Here is a 20,579-nt window from a genome sequence, read left to right as displayed (position 1 = left end):
TTCTTCTTGTAGTTTTCCACAGTGTGATTTTCAAAAAAAAAAACTCAATTTCCCAGAAGCGCTTGGGCGGAGAACGTGCAGTTGCGTACTACGCAAGCTGAAGCCTGGTTGAGGCAATCCAGCCAGAGGCCATATTGGAATCTATGAAGTCGGCTTGCACTTTGATGGGACTGAGTGTCTGTCGTTTTGGGAGTCTCTAAATCGCTATCCCGGTTTCACACCCGAGTGATCGCGCCAGGCATTCCGTTTGAGACTCTGCCAAGTCTGGACGGCAAGTTGTCTCGCCTCTTCCGTGGAAAAAAAATGAGTCCAACCGATGCTAAACGGGGGGCTAAACGCAGGAAGAACAAGCGGGGCGGTGGCAGTAGCTGCAGTGCTGTCTGCAATACCAGCGGTGGCAAGGCCGGGGTTGCTTCGGCCCTGGGCTGTGCGGGAACAGCAACACCGGCCTCTGTCGTCAATTTTTTAGCACCTGGAAGTACAGGCAACGGGAATATCGGGTCCATCACGGGCTTAAACGGAGAGGTAAGAATGTCACACAATGTTAACCGGTAGATGTCAAAACGGGGGCGACTAGCTAGCAGCGCTATAATCGACACATCTGATTCGGGCCCGAGAATGATGCAAGTGAGACAGCTAGCTAACTAAAAGTGCAACGTAGCCTGTAATTAACCGGCTTAATTACAGCTAATGGTGGTTGTTGTGCTATGTAGAGTGCCGTCCCAGCCAGCAGGCGATATAACCGAGCTATTCAACTAGCCTTATTGTGTTGTAACGAACTAGCATAAACATTAGGCTAACTTGCTTAAATCCTGGTCGAATGCTGTGACTCCATCGTTAGCTTAAGTTACGAGATCGTAGCTATATCGATACACAACGAAACTTTATTTGTGAAATAATACATTCCATGAAGGTGGAGATTAAATTACCCAAGCCAAGATTGTTTGAGAGTACCACTAAGTTAAACACAATCGGCTCACAGGCTGATATTACACAGATAAACATCAGTGCTAGCTAATGCTAACAGTTAAGAGCACTAGCAACTTCATCTCTGTCGAGTCTCGATGTGTTCACCAGCTAACCTTCTGAGGTTTCTGGATTATAAAGCTTTGAGTTTAACTGGGTTGTATTTGCTCAAGGAGGAGCTAATCCATCCAACTAACTTCAGCTGTCAAAGTTAACTTTACAATTGGCAATTAAACAACAACTTACACTGATATCAAGGGATGCTGCTTTGTTTGTAGAAGATCTATGTTAAATAGATGAGCTCCTAGATGTTGATTAGGCTTCTTGGTCACACAAAATCGCAAATGTAGCCCTCAGGTGCTTTGTTGTTCTGCATAGAAATGTGCTCTCTGTGCTTTAGTGCATATTCAATGCACTCTTGTTACCATGTAGGTAGTCAAAGAACTCCACATAGCACCTGTGCATATGATTGTGATACACACAGTCTGTTTGTTTTGCCTTAGTAGCAACTACACGTGTTTGTGTGCCTACAATGGTTTGTCTAGTAAGGTTACATAGCAGGAAACTGCTGTAATATTGTTTATATGATATTGTCATAGCCATCTATCTACTGTTAAGTTGAATTTAATTTTTGGGTCTCAGTTATTAGTTAAAAATCTGTCATTTTGTGCACACTGTCAGCATGGCTATACACTGTAGACGTTATAGGTACAGTGAGGAATATATTTTATTTAAATTTGCTTGTGCTGACTCCTGGATATCCAGGAGTCAAGTTTTGTTGGTGCTTTCAATATTGGAGTTGCTGAGCTGCTCCTCTTCTTCTGGACAAAGTATGGACAAATTATGTTGATATTGCAGTCTATCTGCAAACCCAAGGCAGGTCTAGCTGAACTACACGCACACATGGCCACACAGATTCAGCCCACCATAGGCCCAAAACAAAACCAGCTTTACGGACAGGGGGTTCACTTTTACCTCCTTCTTACTGCAAGTTGTCCAGGCTCTAATTATTCAGCCAAATAAGTGACAAGTGGTCAGTTCACTGTAAACACCAAGTTGTTTCTGTCCCTCAGGTCAAAGTGAACAACAGTGTTACACCACAGTTTACAGAAGGACCAGTGAACGCTGACTTCTCCGGAGTCCTTCAGGTAAATTTATGTCAGGTTTTCTAGAAGTTCGTCGAACAGCACTTAAAGATTTTTCTTACAAAGTCATTTCCCATTTGCCAACCTAATTTAAACCGTACAGCAGAAATCTAGGTACAGTAGATGAGGAAGAACACTCCCAGATTTGATCTGATTTGCTAATTTCTTGCATTTTTAATATATTGAAAACATTCAGTGTCCGGGGTTACACAGTCCTCACAAATCTCAAGCATATTCAGTTCTTATGGGACTTGCTCCAAATACAGTTATTCTTTCAGCTACAGCAACCCATCAAGATGCTTCAACATTTGTATTCGATCTGCACATCTGAAGCATAGTGGCAGCCTTTTTTTTATTAGTAGTAGGATTTAGTGCTGACAATTCTGAAGCAGCTTTTTGTTTCATTGTGCCACATTTTTAGTAACTGTTATCAAAACATTTTCTTAAAAGGTAGGAAAAAAACACACAACATGAACTTTCTAAGAATGTATGTCTTATTGCTGTAAATAATGAGCTGTGCTTGCATATGTACAAATTTCTGTCATAGGTAAAGTTACATGAGGCAGTTACATCAGTCTGTTTGAGAGTTTATACAAAAGATATTCCCATGTGCATCACTGAATTACGATGCCACATTTACATGCAGTGTCTTGAACACTGAATAGGGCTGTAAGTTTGTGTTTGTGTTAAAAAGCATTTTGTTCAGCACACACGGTGAGCAAAATAATGCACTCCCAGTTTGTTGAGAATATATATTGTGGCTGCTGACCTGAACTACTTTATGTTTTTGTCACCACACCTGGTTGTTTTTTATGTTATAAACACTGCTTTTGTTAAGCTGATAAGAAATTACCCTGGGCCAGGCAGAACTCACATTGTTATAATTTTCAAAAGTTCATTGTTGTAATAAATTGATGGCAGAAACTTTATGTATTGAATCAATCCATGAACTATTGCAGTTGTCGTCTAGTCCGGTCTTTGCAGTATATCTACCTATGCTTGCAAACACTAGGGGGGAAATTGACCAGCAGTTCAACGTACTGCTCTGCTTTTCGGTGCTTTACTTATTCAGTCAAAATACACCGCTGCTGCAGGAGTGGGTGAAGCTGAGAAACCCACAGCACCCACAGATTCAGAATCTCATGGGAACAACTGATACACCTATAAAACGTATTTGAAATGGATTCAAAGCAACCATTTTTCAAAAATCCCAAAGCCCTCTTACTCTTTGATAAATACCATCAGTGTGGATATCATTAATTAAAGCTTCTGGCTGCTAATTATGTGTTTGTGCTCCTTTGTGCTTTACTGACTGACGGAGCTGCACATGAAGAAAAGGTTTCAGTGATTTAATGGTGTGCAGTGGGCCTGTTTAGACAGCTGCTGTACCTGGAGTCAAGTGGGTCACAAAAGATTAGAGTCTGACCTGAGTTAATATATACTGAATTGTTTCCAATGTAGAAGTCAGTGTTGGCAAACCTAAATTTTCCTTAAAAATTAAAATGTGGCGCATTATTTTTTAGAGATAATCTTCACCGAGTAACATAGTTGGATATTCATATTTTTCTGTTAAATCCAAAGTAAAATGACCATCTTTGTAGACCATTTGCAAATACTCACAGTTTCTTGTTTGGATTTAGCTTGCTATTTTGAAACGTAATCATACAGCAGCTTAGTGGAAATGCTAAAGTGGCTGTGTACCTCACTGTATGTTTTTCTCTCTCCCTTTCTTCCTCCTAACGTACCCACCACAGACCCCATTCACGTTTGGCCTGAACCAGCGGGCACCCTACACAGCTGGTGATCGCTGCCTCCTATGTCGATGTGAGCGTAAAGACAGTGTCGTGCCTTCAGAGACGGGCATCTCAGGCCAGAACGGTACAGCACAGCCCGCCAAAACACCCAGTGCCCTGCAGCTGCCTCTGTGGGTGTGCTCTGACTGCAGGCGCACAGTGGAGAAGGAGGACAGACACACTGCTCTGGAGCACTCGTTGGGGGTAAGTCGCTGGAGAGATTTTAACATTGTGAGGACTGATGTTAGAGACAATCAGAAGTTTGCGGCTGTAGTGAAAGGGCTGTGTCTCAAGACCTCCGGTTTGCACAGTTCTAACAGTATCATCTCTGCGCCAGTGCCACATATCTGCAGTTAGACTCTCCCAGCTGTCTTTCAGTGGATGATGCAGCTCTTAAGTTCTGGTTCTTTGCCAAAATGGCCCAAACAGATGCGACCGTCATGAACAGCAGCTGTTGCTGCAAAGACAACATAATGGTGAAAATACAATAGCTTAATTTATGGCTTTGCTGTGCTTTAGCCAACTAGATAACTGCGTCTAGCTGCTTCCTCTTCATATTTGCATTTTGTCACGTTCCTTGAACAAAGAATGTTGCTGTGGGTCAATACAGCACACTGTGAATGCATACATGATTATTCATTCAACCTTTTCGGTTTGTCTCAAGTGCAGCATTCGGTTATTATTTATTATGTCAGAAAGCTGAAGTGATTAATCAAGAAAGTAGCTGGTAGAATAATTGATCTTGAAGATGATTCGGTTTGCAGGCCTACTCTCAAATATATTCTTTTCTTTTAGATGGTTTCTAGTTTGCAGCTGGTAGATTCCTTCACACATCAGAGTGTCACTGTAAATATCTTCTCAGGGTTGTGTTGTATCGACAACATGATGCGTGTGATGGCTCTAACTGCTTCATATAAAGAGCTTCTTTATGTTGGACTGCCCATGATGTGTGCGCAGCTTGAGTCTTTGTAAGAACAACACAAATGTCACTGTGGAAAAATCTTGTGATTCAACATGTTTTTTCCACTGAAATATGAAGTCGCATTTCTTCTTCTGGGCTGTGTTTATGAGGGCGTTTTTATTAGTTGTAATTATTAAAGCTGTTGGGTATTAGCAACTCCTGAACGGAGATTAAACTTAAAAAGGAAGTGACACATCTTTATGACCTCTTTTGCAAACAGTTGTTTTACAGGCTGATTTGATTTGTGAAAAAACTAAGAAATATTTACAGAATTGAAGAACCACCTAAAGCAAGTTGCTGTTGTCGCAGCTTCTGTATTTGTGCTGCCATTTATTGATACTGAGTGTTAAGGTACATTTTGGGGTTAGGACTTTATCGTCTAGTAGTTATTTGCCAGTCAGAGGGAATGTCTACTCATCTCTGCTGATCACATTTTTTTAACAGGGGTTATTTGGGGCATATTTGTGTGTACCTTTACGTAAAAAAAAGCCTTACTTAAACTGACCAGCATTAAGAATGGTTGTTGTACTATAACTCAAAATTCCATTGTAGTAGTCCCAGTGTCTTTGTAGAAGTGCTCCATTGTAAGTGTTGGTGCTTCGGCCTTGGATGTTGGCTTTAGGTTTGGTTTCCTCATGAATGTATTGTTCAGTTGGAGGGCTGCACTATGCTGACTCATAGCATCATATCCTGTTGTCAACAAGAGCAAGTAACTGGGAAACTTTAGCAATGAAACAGCTGTAGAAAGGATGCTTTTAATGTCTCTGTGGTCAACGTTTGCTGTTTCTATACGTGCTCTGTAAATGGACTGACTTGACATATTTACGGCAGAGGTCTAATAGTGGTAGTCTCTGACATCAGCACACATTGTGCTGTTTGTCGAACTGAAACTTGTGACATATTTAGGAGGATTTGTGCCATTTGTGCGTGGGCCATTTTTGAATTTGCAGTGGAACAAAGGATAAAATGAAATATGTTTGCTAAAGTTGTGTGAGCTGCAAATTCTGTAGATACATAATTGGTATAATGCTCACATACACCTGTTCTGACAGAGGCACAAAGCTTGCTCCTTGAATTGGCTTGTTCCATCATCATAATAGGACGTTTCTGTCATGGAAATAGATTTTTAAAAGAAAGAATATTTAAAAATGCTTTGTTTATTAATTTGTGGAAGTGTATATTGGGACTTTTATGTGACCGTCCTGGTTGTTGTTCTTGGGCATCACATGGTGCAGGACACTTGGACAACGATGAGCCTTCAGTTGACAGCTCATAGTATGTCTACTTTATTGGCTTTGTAGCGCAGCAGAAAGGGATTCTGATGTCTAACAATTTCCAGACCTCTTTGACCAACCGACCTGGTTTGTAAAGATAATATTTCTGGATGAGCCATATGAGGAGAGAATGAGTGAAATCCCATAAAGTAGCCTTAAATGCAGAGAATAAATTGAGATTCACTTATTTTAAGCGTGCTGAACATTCCAGTGTTTGCTGCTCATGTGATGTTTTGTCTTTTAGACTTCAGACATGAAATCGTGATGCACATTATCATCTTCAGTGTCTCTGATTTACCAAACAACACCAACATTTTTAAGTTTTTTCAATTCTCCGAACACGATGCATCTTCAAGTGATGTTTGTCGTATTGCCCACAGAGTCAGGACTTTCTTTTGCACATGCCTGTGGGTAATGGAAACGTAGGCCAGGAAGCGGCCTCAGGGGACAGACTGACCACTGCTGCGCCTACACTACCCATGCTCCCTGCCCCGGACCTCACCGCACCAATGCCTGCTGATACAGTATGCAGCTGTGAAGCCTGCAATGAGAGGCGGTCAGTTTAGATCCATCTACCCCACAGTACATTTACATTTTACACTTCAGTTCAGTACGTTTATTCTTTGTGTGTTTTAATGAAATCTTCATGAATTTATGGAAAATGCAGGGAGATTTCTGCTGAGTCAGAGAGGGAGTCGCAGCAGCTGCAGAACCACTGGTCAGAAGTTCGCTATTTGGTGCGGTGCATCTACCGACAGACAGGAACGCCACTTGCAGATGACCATGACCAGCCACTCGAGAGAGACAAGGAGGGAATGAAGGAGCTGGTGGACAGGTATTACTGAGAACGGCTCCTTCTGTTTTCCACTAGAGGTCTCTGTTGAGTTGTAAAAGCCTTTGTTGATGCAGGAAACAAGCTTCTCCAAAAACAATCAGAGGCGTGAGAGCCTTTGAAAGCTGTGATGTCAACAATCTGAACCTGCTTCCTCTTTTAGAGTAGTTAGACAGGTTAAAAGGCCCATAAAAGGGCATATTTACTTTGTTCATGGGATGTTTACCTGTTGAAACAATATGTTGAACGATGACGTGACTAACTCAGGAGTCATTATAAACCAAAGAAGGTTAAGGAAAGAAATACAGATTTATTGTGTATTTATGACAACAGGTGGTCATTTTTAAAGTTCCGTCTTTGGAAATGATGTTCTTCTTCTCTAGACTCTGTGAGAAGGACCCCTATCAGCTCTACCAACGGCTGGAGCAGCAGGCTCGAGAGTACGTCTTGGAAATGAAAGTGCGGCTCCTGAAGCACCTTTCTGCAGGCTCCAAGACTACAGGACCATCAGGGACGGTGGCTGCAGCCCAGGGTCCGCCTCAAGCCCACCAGTTCATCTCCTTGCTGCTAGAGGAGTACAGCGCCCTGTGTCAAGCTGCACGCACCATCAGCAGCTTCCTGCTCACCCTGGTTAGTTTGCCTTTTGTGTCAGAAATGACGTTTCCGCTGACCTACAGTGATTTATCCCGTCTCACAGTATGAAAACACTGTGTTTGACTGAACCAAGACATTCTTCCCCCTTTGTTACTGTTAATCTTTTAATTGTAATTCCATCCTTTTTTGGTTTCCATTTTCACTCCTTTGGTTTTATTTCTTTACTTCTTTTACAGGAGAATGAGCACCTCCAGAAATTTCAGGTGACATGGGAGCTGCACAACAAGCACCTTTTTGAGAATCTGGTTTTCTCTGAACCGATCTTACACAGCAGTTTACCGGCACTCATTGCACAGCTGAAGTAAGACATTATTTCTGTTTAAACAAAGATTTGACTTTGATCTAGACAGCTATTGTTATGATTTCTTAGCTAATGTATATCCCACTTATGGTTTACCTTAAACTTTCAAATGCTCTGTTGCTTTTAGTGAGCAGACATGGGTGTCTTTATTTCTCTCTGTGCCTTTCAACAAGTGTCCACAGTACTGGACTAGTTGGCTTATTCCTAATCCTGTTTTTACAGACATGGCACAGCTTCCCATGATTCATACAATGAAGATATGTACAGAACCTTGTTAGAGAGCTACCAGCAGCTGCAGCAGGAGATGGCTTCAGTGGCTGCTGAATGGCAGGAGTGTGAGAAGAGGATCGATGACTACGTAGATGAACAGGTACACACATTCAAGATGAAACGGCAAACAAAAAGTAAAAGTATCTTTCCATAAAGATTGTTCTTGGTTTATGGTGTTGATACTATATTTTATCTGCTCCTTTTACAGCTGCTTTTTAAGGTGGAGGGTCAGAGTCCCACCAACCAAAGAACAGAGCCACACAAGTCCTTGATTAGCAAAAATGTAAGTCAGTTAAAATTCTTCGACTTTCCATTCTGTTTTGATTCATAAAGTTTGCAAAATTATGCTGCTTTCATTCTCTGCCCACTTCCAGACTTTAAAGACGAAGCAGCGAATGCTGAAGGAGGATTGGGAGTTCTTCAAGCAAAGAAGATTTATAGAGGAACAGGTATGCAAAAAAGAATGTGAGGCTGTCATGGTGGATTTAAATTTGCATTTGTATGCTTCAGAGCATTTTAATATTTTTTCTTCTCTTAAAAGGTACCAAACAGTAAGAAGTCCTCTGCTGGAGATAATAACTTCACAGACACTATGAGAATGCTCTCATCTCGTCTGAGTATTCCAGACTGTCCAAACTGCAATTATAGAAGAAGGTGAGTCTCCAGGATTCACAGGTGTGTCATTGTTTGGCCTGGAATCATGCAGTATGTTTTGAACACGCCTACAATTAGGAAAATGTTGGGTTTTTCAACATTAGTTGTAATATTGTTGTGTCAAATGAAAGATTGTGTACTTCAATTTTGAGCTGTCAGAGAATTGATACTATTCTAAGGGTTATGTCCATGTCTGGCCTAATTAGAGAATTCTAAACCAAAAATCTTAAATTAGGAGTGAGATTATTTGTAACAGTAAAAACACATTTGACGTGAGGGGGTTTTACTTCTCCCGTGTCATTTTTAAATGCTTTTATAAAATTTTAGTTTTGAGATTTAGTTGCAGTTTGCGTTTTATCACAGTTGAGCTCTTCTCTCAACAGATGCACCTGTGATGACTGTAGTCTCTCCCACATCCTAACATGTGGCATCATGGACTCTCCCATTGCCGAGGACCTCCACATCAAGCTGCCCTTACAAGGGGAACCTCCCCGGGACTACCTTACAGAGGTGCACCCTCCCAGCCTCTCCTCTGGCAGTTCAGCATCTGGCTCCAACTCCAGTTCTCCCATCACCATTCAGCAGCATCCCCGACTCATTCTACCTGAGGGGGATACCAACACTTTGTAAGCCAGCCGCTTCACACACTGCCAAAGAGATAAAATGCAATATTCTCACTAAGCTCAGCCTTTAAAATAAAGTTAAATTATGTAAAGCAGCAGTCCTCAACCACCAGGCCACACAGAAAAAATAAAAAAGTTTTTGTTTTATAATTATGCGGGGTGGACTCTGCAGGGTGTTTTATTTTGAAAAATTACTAGCTCGTCTTCCTGTTACTTCCTTCTGTCCTTGTTTTCCATACTTTGTCAGTTTTCATGTCCAGCCATTAATGAGGCCATCAAAAGGCTGAGACAGAAGAAAAAGTGAATACATATTTAGCGATTAAAAAGTAATGTTATCTGTTTGGGACACTTTTTAAATGAAAAAAGCTATCATTATTTGGTATGTGCATGATGACCGGTTCATACAAAATTGTCTTGCTTGAAACCAGTCTGTGGTGCAAAAAAGGTTGGAGACCGCTGGTGTATAGCATCATTTGTCTGTCCTCTTATGAAAAACACTTTCCTCTTCTTTCACTTCCCCTGTCCTGACTTTTTATTCCTCTTTTGCTACAGTATTAGTGATGATGACGAAGTGCCTCCATTGTCCAGTAAGTTCGGGGACATCTACCCTATGAGCGGTTATGAGGACAACGGCGTTGTGACCGCTGCTGTGAACGGCATCCATAATGACCTAAATGGGGAAGGTGAAAACGTGGCACTGAAGGCAGGGGTGAGCTCACTACTTTTAAAAAATGAGTAGTTCAGAATTTCCCTGCCAGATTTCTGCATGATGAAACTAATATTCGTTATGAGTGGGTAGTCTGGGAAATGGTTTGATTACTGCTCTTCACCAATTTTCCTAATTCGATCTTCCTTGTGCTACACGTTTCTCTCTCAGTCTCCTCACATTACCAGCAGCAGTAGTTCATCAGAGGGTGATGAGGAGGAAACCAACGGTGAGGTTAGCGGGGAGCCCCCGGGGCTGCAGGCAGAGCTTTCTCCAGGAAAGACCAGCAGTCCTCCGCCTTCTTACAGCCACCAACAGGTATTCCCACATTGTCACTTACCTTTCCACCTTTGGGAATCCAGCAAATGAACCTACTGTACATACACAATCTATGATTTTAAATGGTTTTATACACCTAAGAAGAAACGATAGTGATCTGTGTAGTTTACCGGAGGGTTTTTTTTGGACTTTTTGAGGCATAATGAAGAAGGTAGTGTTTCTTTTAACTGGCCTAAATCCCTGCCGGTTGAAGGCAGAGATGTAACTGAAGCCATGACCTGTTTTATTTGCAGGGACACACATGTAAAGTGTTTAGAACACCAACCGCGTCACTGCCTACGTTTATTATTGTTGGTGTGGCAGAAGACATTTCTGATTTTGTATTTGAATTAAAATGAGGAAATTATTATTTATTTATTTATCTTCATTGTACTTATTGAAAAGAAAAACGTCAAATAAAAAACACAACTGAAAAGAATCTTTGCGGATTGGAACACACCCCTACTGTGTACAAATGGATGCCCAAAAAATGAACACTTAAACATCACATTAATTCAACTAAACTTCTGGGATATTGATCTGTCCAGTTAGGAAGCATATGTGATTGTGAATCCCCCCTCTGTGGGTTAATAGTTTGCAAATTATTGAGATGTAAGTTTGAACAGAGGAAATCCACAGTGTGTATCAATGCATTAAGTGTTGGGAGCCGTATATTATCTCTATATTTATTGACAGGACCATGGTCTCCAGAACAGAACTCAACTTGGTTTCGAATTTATATTCCCACCCTCAGGTAGAACAGGTCCAGCATGCCTGTGAGTGCCACGTGTGCAACCAAGACCCCAGCTCCTCCACCCTGGGCCCTGCCACATGCCTGCCCCCTAGTCGACTCCACGCTGCGCCTCCCCCCACCGTCGGACACCAGTTCTTTACAGACAGCAAGACTCCTCCTGCACACCCTGCCCTCCACCTGTACCCACACATCCATGGCCACCTGCCCTTACACAACTTCTCCCGACCCCTGTTGCACCCTACACTCTACCCACCCAGTCCACCTCTCACACACAACAAGGTGAGGATAACTCTTTAGCCTGTGCGTCCTTAAGGCGAGGCATAAGTACGTTTTTCTATCAGATTACTAATCAGTGTGTAAAGTTATTGCTACGATGTCTCTTTAAGGAAAAACTTATTCATTTCCTTATCACCGGGGACTTTTTTTAAGGTTCCAGGAACAATGCTAAGCTTAGTTGTGTTTTGGTTTCGCTTAGTGTCACTGTCATTTTCATGTCTGCCACAAGGGGACACACTGAACCCAGCCTAGGAAAAAACCCAAAAGCGATCCAAAACTGAATTGTGTTCCAGCTCAAACCTGTTCATCTCATGACTCCCCAACTAATGGCATTTTTTTTCCTGAAGCCTCTGCCCCCAAACCCTACATCAAACCACTCAGCGGCCAAGCAGCCAGCCTTCAGCGCCTCATTACCAGAGCATGTATACCAGAACTGCTTTGGCGGTGCAGGTGGAGCAGGGGACTGGAATAGCTCGCTGCAATGCCTCTCGCTTAAGTTTGAAAATCTGTGGGATGCTGCTGTGATGAAGAGCTGGAATCCGTCGGTGCTGTTGCCTGAATCTCTGCCAGGTGAGCCACTCGGGCGCAGCAGAAATGATCGTTGAAATAAAAATAAACCTCAAGGCAAAACCTTCTACAATGATGGCTTTGTGTTACTGTACAGGTGACATGCTTGGGCCGCCTCTCGCTGATGTCCCCCTCCCTCCAACGTCCTCTATCGGCCCCCAAGGGGAACATCCCTCACTGCCCACACCTCTGCCCCCTTCCTCTTCCTCGTCACTGTCGTCGTCTTTATCGTCATCGTCCTCGTCATCGTGCTCCTCTTCGGAAGCCAAAGAGCAGAAGAAGACCGGCGCCAAGAAGAAATGTCTCTACAATTTCCAGGATGCCTTCATGGAGACCAACCGAGTGGTGATGGCCACCTCCGCCTCCACATCCTCCGTGTCCTGCACTGCCACCACTGTCCAGTCAAGTAATAACCCACCCATCCATCTAGCATCTAAAAGACCCAACTCTATAGGTAATATAGGAAGTAGGAGTCGTGTTTAGGTTTGTACTGCTGATTTATGATTACATTATTAGACAGTCGTCACACCTACAGTTATTATTTGGGTGTGACATCCATTGTTTAAGCCATCAAGGTGAGCGGTTTGCTCTTTAAGTGAAGTGTACAAATTAAGCTTCTCGCTCATTATTAGCTTCTGTTCAGCAGAATAATCACCCAGGTTCTCTATGATAATAGTTTCTAGGTAATTGGTCCTTTCTATTCAAATGAGAAAAGAATGTGGGAGGGATGCCTGATGCTGTTGTTCTCAGCAAATCATTAAATCTCTGTCATCCTATGATGCATAAAAAAAAGCATCAAAACCGCTGTAACGTATCTAATTAATTAGAAGACATCCTGCTGAGCAAATACTTTCTAAACTAAAAAATATCTACCAAGTACTAATTCACATAACAACAAAACAAAAATATAATACAACATCAATCAGACACTAAAGGCCATGTCACGTCGAAAGCGTTTATTTTTAAATGTTTCTTTGAAAATTCTTCTGTGTTTTTTGCCTCCAGCACACTCAGACAAGGTCTTCTTTCTGGGCGGAATCCTCCTCACTGCCCTTGACGAGTACAGAAGTAACACAAATCATTTTTAGGAAAATCTTACACAGTCTTTATGCTGGAATACATTCTACTGAAATACATTTTTAGTCATTTAAATTCCTGCTGTTGGAAGGCCGGATGAAGACAGTTTTTCTGTTTGCTGCAGATGGACTGTACACACAATAAATAGAAACCTTCTGTAGTGCTCCTCATGCCCCGCTTATATTGTGGATTCCTAGCAAGTTTAGTCATAGTTAAATTTAAACAGACTTGTGTAACAAAGTAAAAACTTTTTTCCCCTTCAGTTATTGTTCAAGATTTGCCATTTGCTGACCCAAGCTGTAGAAGTACTCCAACTGAGAGTTGCTTAGAACTATCTATGGCAATGAAAGAGACGTGGACCTTCAGAGCCCGGACTTCCCCAAATGGCTTCTTCCACTTTGCAACTCTATAGCCCTGTGTAGCCTGCTAATGTTGATACAAGATTTTTTCCTCTCTTCTTTGCAATTATCCCAAATGTCGTTGGCTATTTACTTTCCCACAACAAGGCTTACTTGTTACTTGTTACTTGTGTCTTTCTTTAGAAGCTCTGTGCATGACCATGTGTTTTAACAAAGGTGGTTTTGTGACTAAGAAAAAGTAAATAGTCTTAATTCTTTGCCTCTTTGTCTCTCCTAGATGATGTATTTCATAATCTCGGTAAAGAGGACCACAGGCAACCCACTTCAGCCGCCCCTAGAAACAGCTCCACAGGACTGACCTCCCTTCCTCCGCTCTCGGGTCCCACCCTACCTCCAGCACCCACCACACACCTCCCCACAATGGGATCACAGCCCTTTCCAAAGATGGCCACTCCAGCCCCAGACTTCATGGAGTCCCACCAGGGTCTGTGCCTCCCGCCTGCAGAACCTCCAGCCTCCTCAATGGACGGTCCTGTCAGTGCCCCACCCAGTGTCTGCAGGTGAGTCCACCAACTCAGACTAATGTGATAGAAAAGGTGACTTTTGTTTTTTTGAGATGCAGGAAAAAACCCATAATACCTTAACTTTAGGGCAGGTATTCACATGAGGTGGTTTCAAACATGTCTTTCAGTGATCCTGACTGTGAGGGTCATCGCTGTGAAGGGAATGGAGCATACGAGCACCAGCCATATGATGGAGAAGAGAGCCAGGACGAGGACAGCTGCTCCGAGCATAGCTCCTCCACCTCCACTTCCACCAACCAGAAAGAAGGAAAGTACTGTGACTGCTGCTACTGCGAATTCTTCGGCCACGGCGGGGTAAGATGCACGCATTAGCTGTTCATATAAACATGTTTCTTTCAAATTAGTATGTTTTCTATAAGGATGGAAGTTAAAAGATGTTATTGGAATTCTTTCATGAGTTTTTATGTACATAGCATAAAGCAAAAACACATGGAAACACACACCAATCAGCCACAACATTAAAACCACCTGCACCTGCTGCCAGAACAGCTCTGATCATTGTTACATAAACATGGGACCTCTGTGGGTGTCCTGTTATGTCTGGTCCTGGGATCCCTTAGGTCCACTGGGCTGCTGGATGGGGCCTTCATGGATCAGGTTTGCACCAGTAAAAACTGTGTTGGTGCAAAAATATGATCTACTCCACATTCATCTCATCCAATCATAGAGTTTTTGATCTAGACATGGTCTAAAATGCAAAAAAAAAAGCTCTAAAATGTCCATGCTTTTATGTTTTGACATAGAAAATAATGGTTTTCCAAATCAAAAATGATGCTCAAAAGAGTGTTTAGCCTCTGTATGACAATCTATTCGAGACTTGACCCATCTTAGCTCACTGACTTTTGATCTAGAACTGGTCTAATGTGGTCCTGATGCCAAAATAAACAACAAAAAAAACCTGTGAAATCCGAGTTTTTGGAAATTTCACAAATAGAATAACAAATCAGAAACTGTAGGTTAGTGTAATGCAAGAATTAGTTCATTGTGACCGTACTGATTTCAACATTCTCTCTTTTTTTTCCATTTACAGCCTCCAGCTGCTCCTACTAGTCGAAACTATGCAGAAATGCGGGAGAAGTTGCGCTTGCGTTTGACAAAACGCAAAGAGGAACAGCCGAAGCGTGAGGAGCAGCAGCCGGTGATAGAAAGAGATGGAGGAGTGGAGGACCACAGGCGGGTGGAGGACCTGCTGCAGTTCATCAACAGTGCAGACAGTAAACCTGCTTCCAGTTCGAAGGCAGCCAAACGAGCCAGGCATAAACAGAAGAAGGTAACTGTCTCCTGTGATCACTGCAGAGACCTTTTTAAAATGATCAAACCACCACCAAATGTGCATCCATCTTGGCTTAAGGCTGACATTACAAATCCTGCAACTACAACCACTGCTGTTCCACTGATGTTTCTGCATCGTGAGGACCAGAACCTCACTAGGACTGAAACAATTCCTCGAGTTATTCAAGTCATTCGATTACTACAATTCCTCGAGGCAAAATTCTCTGAATTGAGGCTTTGTTTAGAGACTATATTCACTATATAGACACCAGGTCACTAATTGGTGGACCATGGTCTGAGTCTGGACCCAGACTTCCTCCTATACGGACCCGGACCTACAGTCAAAGATTATAAGGGGGTTTCATATTTGACAGAATGCTTCTATTTTAACCAGCGCAGCTTTTCTAGTGTTTACGGTGTTTAGCAGATCTAAAGACTGAACTACCAAGCCAGTTTAACTTAGTCAGACTTTCTTTGTGTGAGTCGACAAAAACTAAAACTTCAGTCGGAGTTCACAGATGTACAGATGTTTTTCAACTTTCTTTGTTGACTCAGATTTTCTGCTGCAAATTCGTCACACAAACAGGAGCGTTTAACGCATCATTTGACTTGTTTTCTGCACAAACTGAACCGATCACCAACAGGTTGTTTTAATAAAGAACAATGAGGAACATAAAAATGTATGACGGTAAAAAGCTGCAACTGGAAATTATGTATGACAGGAATGCTTTTAGAAAACTGTTAAACATGCGTGATGTACTTATTTCACTCATCAATGCAGCTGATTATTGATAACAGACAGCTGCACAATAAAACTATTACATTTCATATATTTCAAAATGATATTGTATTGAAGTGCAGTTGTACAGATAGATAGATAGATACTTTATTAATCCTGAGGGAAATTTAAGTATATCTAATATGAGGCCCTATATCTAATGTGTAGCCCTGTGATAGACTGGTGACCTGTGTTCTAAGTCAGCTGGGATAAGCTCCAACACCCCTGCAGTCTTAATGAGCAGTAAGCAGCTTATAGATATTGGCTGGATGGATGTTACCGTTGTGCTGTTCTGCACTTTAACACAAAGTCATTCTTATTGGATCCAAGTCACCCCTTAATAAATTTTCCCACTTCTCGTTCTCCATTGACACTGTCCCTCTTACACCCACTTCAGCTGTTAAAAACCTTGGCATACTTTTCGACTCCACCCTCAGTTTTCAACCTCACATAAAGCAGCTGTCTAAGACTGCCTTTTTTCACCTCCGCAATATCGCTCGCCTCCGCCCTTTCCTCACTGACACTGATGCACAAACTCTGGTTCACTCCTTCATCATGTCCCGTATAGATTACTGTAATTCCTGCTCCTTGGTCTCCCAGAATCATCCCTACAGAAACTTCAGTACATCCAGAACTCAGCAGCTCGTGTCCTCACTCACTCCAACCGCTCCTCTCACATCACTCCCATCCTTCGTCAACTTCACTGGCTCCCCATTCAGTCCCGTATCATATTCAGAACTCTCCTTCTCACTTTCAAAGCTCTCCATAATCTGGCCCCTCCGTACCTCAATGAACTTCTGACCCCCTACTCACCCTCTCGCTCTCTCCGGTCCTCCAGCTCCAACCTCCTCTCCATCCCTCAAACCAAACTCTCCACCGTGGGGAGGCGGTCTTTCAGTGCTGTTGCCCCGAAGCTCCTGGAACTCACTCCCCCAATCCCTCCGTGATTGTCACTCCTTCTCTACTTTCAAATCTCTGCTCAAAACTCATCTTTTCAATAATCATTTTGCTTCTTCCTCCTTGTAGTTTTGTTGTTGTTCTCTTTGTTTATGTAAAGCAACCTTGGGTTTGTGAAAGGCGCTATATAAATTGAACATATTATTATTATTATTATTAAAGTCAAATTCCTCGTATGTGAAAACCTTCTTGACTATAAATCATCCAGATACTGATTCCAACAAAAGCAGCTGTTTGAAACTGTCATTTTTTTCCATTTCTACCATGCTGCTCAACAGACAACAGCTCATTCTGGCCATGGTTGTGTATATATATATGGCTATCCTGTGCCTAGTTGTGTACTTTTGTGTTATTTCTGTAGTAGGACAGAGCTGTAAAATTTTGGATTACAGCTCAAGGCAAATTTCCCTTTGGGGATGATAAAGATTACGGTATCTTCCTCCTCAAAACTTCTTGGAAATACGGTAACTCTGCTTGTGCATACAGCAGGGATCTGGTTGTCAATAGCTAAGATTGCAGTTGTCATTACGCTGAACGTGTGTCTCTGTGCTTCAGATGGAGGAGAAGGCACGCCTGGAGGCAGAGGCCCGCGAAAGGGAGGAGCAGCAGTTGTTGGAGGAGCAGCAGCGTCGGCAGCGGCAGGAAGAGGAAGAGGCAGCACTTCAAAAGGAACTGCTTCGGCTGCAGGAGCTGCAGCACCATCGTGCAGCCAAGAAGAAGAAGAAAGAGAAAGCAAAGGAAAACACCGCCCCCCCTCAAAACAACCCACAACCCCTCAAACAGACAGCTCAGAACGTCCTAGATAATCTCCAGAACGGAAAGTCGCAGCTGCTTCAAACCCTCATCCGCCTCCCCAACCAGAAGGAACCCAGATTTGACCCCGTACACCGGCCCAACTTACAGCACAGCCCAAAACGCACCAGTGAAAAGGGGTTTTCTACTGAGACCAACATCCCCCACCCTCCTGCCCCGCTCCATAATGGCACCTCCACATCTCCCTTCGACATCAACAGTAAAGTTAAGGCCAAGCAAACTGCAAAGATGGCCACTTGTGAGGCTGCAGTAAAGAGGGCCTTTGAGTTACCCAAGAGCTCTGATGTGCCTACAAAGGTAGCTAACGGCACCGCCCCGACCCCGACCACAACAACAGACACCAAAGCGATGCGAGTCAGGCCGGCCGAGGCTCTGGCTTCTCTCCCAACCACTGAACAGAGGGAGGAAAGGAGCGCTAACAGAAGTGCTAGTGGAAAAAGGCAGGAACAGCAACAGCAACCCCTTACCCAATTAAAGGAGGACAGGAGAGGTCCCCGGTGTCGAACCCTTCCCCGTCTCCCCCTCCAGCCTCCCAGTCTGAGCTGACCCAGCAGAACGGCAAACCTCCCAGTGCAGAGTCCCCACAACCTAAAGGCAAGACCAAGAAGAGCAAGAAGAAGAAGGGGGACAAGATGAACAGCTCAATAGGTCCGTATCATTGTGGTTCACACTCTTACTGTGAAGATTTAGTTGTATGTTAACGATATAACAGTCCATGTCCAGTATTTTTATCTTGGTTTCAATGGCCAGTTATTCCACTGAAGTAACTAGTTTGACTCCCCAGGCATCATGCTAGGTGAGGGAAATACGAACTGTGTCCTAAACAGTTTACTGAGAGGCAGCTTGACTGGCCAGCATCTATTTCCTCGTTGTCTCCTGGGTATTCTGTGGTATAACCTCAGCGTGGTTAGTAAATGTGTGCACTCAGCAGATTGCTGATCTCATTTACATCGACTGCCATGAGCAGGTATCAGGGGGACTTGTTTAACGCACTTGTGTTTATATGGTCTAAACAAAATTTTAAAATACCCTAATGCATGCTCAAGCTTACTGCGGCAGCTTAGTCAAGGAACAGTATCCAGTACATGACCTTCATAGGCCTCCTGCAAATAAGTACATTTGAAATGAGATGTTTTCTGTTTTGTATTAGATGATGTATTCTTGCCCAAAGACATCGACCTGGATAGCACTGAAATGGACGAGACGGAGAGGGAGGTGGAGTATTTCAAAAGGTACCTTCCAAATTCAGATTTCTTAAATATTTTCTCTCTGGCTCAAGCAGTGATGTAGTTTGTGTAGGGTTTTACCACTAGTGAACGTACAAAAACACTCACGTACAAGTACTATTTACTAATTGATAGCTGGCTAGCAATGTAAGGAAAAAATATTTGCACTGCTGAAAGCAATTGTGGGTGTTAACTTGTGAAAAATGTTCCAAAGAATTGCCTGGGAATGTTTTTAGAGAGGAATAAATTCACTCTGGGTGTTTATTAAGCCTTTAGGATACTTTGCCCACTAGAAAACACATGGAGAATTCATGTGTGTATGTTTTGTGTTTTTTTTTTTCATTTTCAGATTTTGCCTGGACTCTGCCCGGCAGACCCGTCAGCGGCTTTCCATCAACTGGTCAAACTTTAGTTTGAAGAAAGCCACGTTTGCTGCACATTGAGGGTGTTAGTGAGTGACTGTCAGGACACAATCAGTACCTTAACAGCTATACAAACTCACCCCAGACCCTCCACCCCTGTCCCTTTACCTCCACCCAGCTGTTGTCCTCCCAGAACTTCTCTCCTGCTGTGCCCAAATCACACCCACGCTGCCTTGCTTTGTTCTTGTCACTGTGTGGTTCCAACACAGATCCATCTGGACTGATCCACCTGCAGAACTAAAACAAAAATGAAATGAAATGACACAAAAAGAATCACAAAAAGCTACTTGACATCTGATTAATTTTCCTTGCGTGCTTGTGTGCTTTTAGTCTGAGTTGGGCGTTTCTCTTGACTGAAAGAGCCATGGTATGAAATTATTTTCTTACATGGCTTTCCTGTAGTCAAAAGATGCTTACTATGTCTGGATGGTTTCCTCCCAAAAAAAGAGACAGTGGAAACTACAAAAATGAGAAATGTAATGAATTAAAAGCTGTATTTGAGATATTGTGGCTTACTATCCCATCGTTTCCTGTTCCTAGCACGGCATCTCATCCACATGATTGACAGGGGAATGGGCTTGGTTAGCTGATTTCCACTCTTCCCCCTCCCCACCACCACCACCCTATTTCACAGAGAGGAGGAAGGCGTAATACTTGACAATGTTCTTTTTTGGTTTTTAAGTTCTGTTTAACAAACTGTTGAGTAAAAGTGTACCAGTTACAGTTTTTGTTTTCTTTATTTTGACCTGTAGCCAGCTTGTATCAGAATACTTTCAGAATGAAATTGAAAAAGAACAATACTCACACTATCAATCTGTTATAGAGTGTATATTGTATTAACACTGAAGCCAAACTGGCTACTTTTAACATATTGTTAAGTAATATTAAATCTTGTCTTTCTTTTTTGAAAGATGGAATACAGTAGTATGGCAGGATTATGTGTCTTGTGTCAAATCTTATTTCTTATTTCTACATGCAGTAGAAATTCTCTCAGGAC

General features: G+C 42.6%; 1 protein-coding gene across 1 annotated transcript; it reads left to right on the top strand.

Annotated features, from left to right (window-relative positions):
* The first annotated feature begins 103 nt into the window (after nt 1-103).
* On the top strand, nt 104-20,517 carry fam193a (family with sequence similarity 193 member A). The gene is given in 24 exon segments (XM_022212637.2): nt 104-525; nt 2,040-2,114; nt 3,866-4,108; nt 6,520-6,695; nt 6,807-6,974; nt 7,355-7,601; nt 7,802-7,926; nt 8,149-8,296; nt 8,405-8,479; nt 8,571-8,645; nt 8,738-8,850; nt 9,234-9,476; nt 10,026-10,182; nt 10,351-10,497; nt 11,252-11,530; nt 11,875-12,097; nt 12,192-12,548; nt 13,808-14,090; nt 14,222-14,408; nt 15,145-15,384; nt 17,677-18,420; nt 18,423-18,582; nt 19,085-19,166; nt 19,510-20,517. Coding segments are annotated over 24 exon segments (4,863 nt in total). The 5' UTR covers nt 104-303; the 3' UTR covers nt 19,604-20,517.
* The last annotated feature ends 62 nt before the right edge of the window (nt 20,518-20,579 follow it).

Source organism: Acanthochromis polyacanthus, chromosome 3, assembly GCF_021347895.1.
Source record: "Acanthochromis polyacanthus isolate Apoly-LR-REF ecotype Palm Island chromosome 3, KAUST_Apoly_ChrSc, whole genome shotgun sequence".
Lineage (NCBI taxonomy): Eukaryota > Metazoa > Chordata > Actinopteri > Pomacentridae > Acanthochromis > Acanthochromis polyacanthus.
This window is presented reverse-complemented; position numbering and strand designations above follow the sequence as displayed.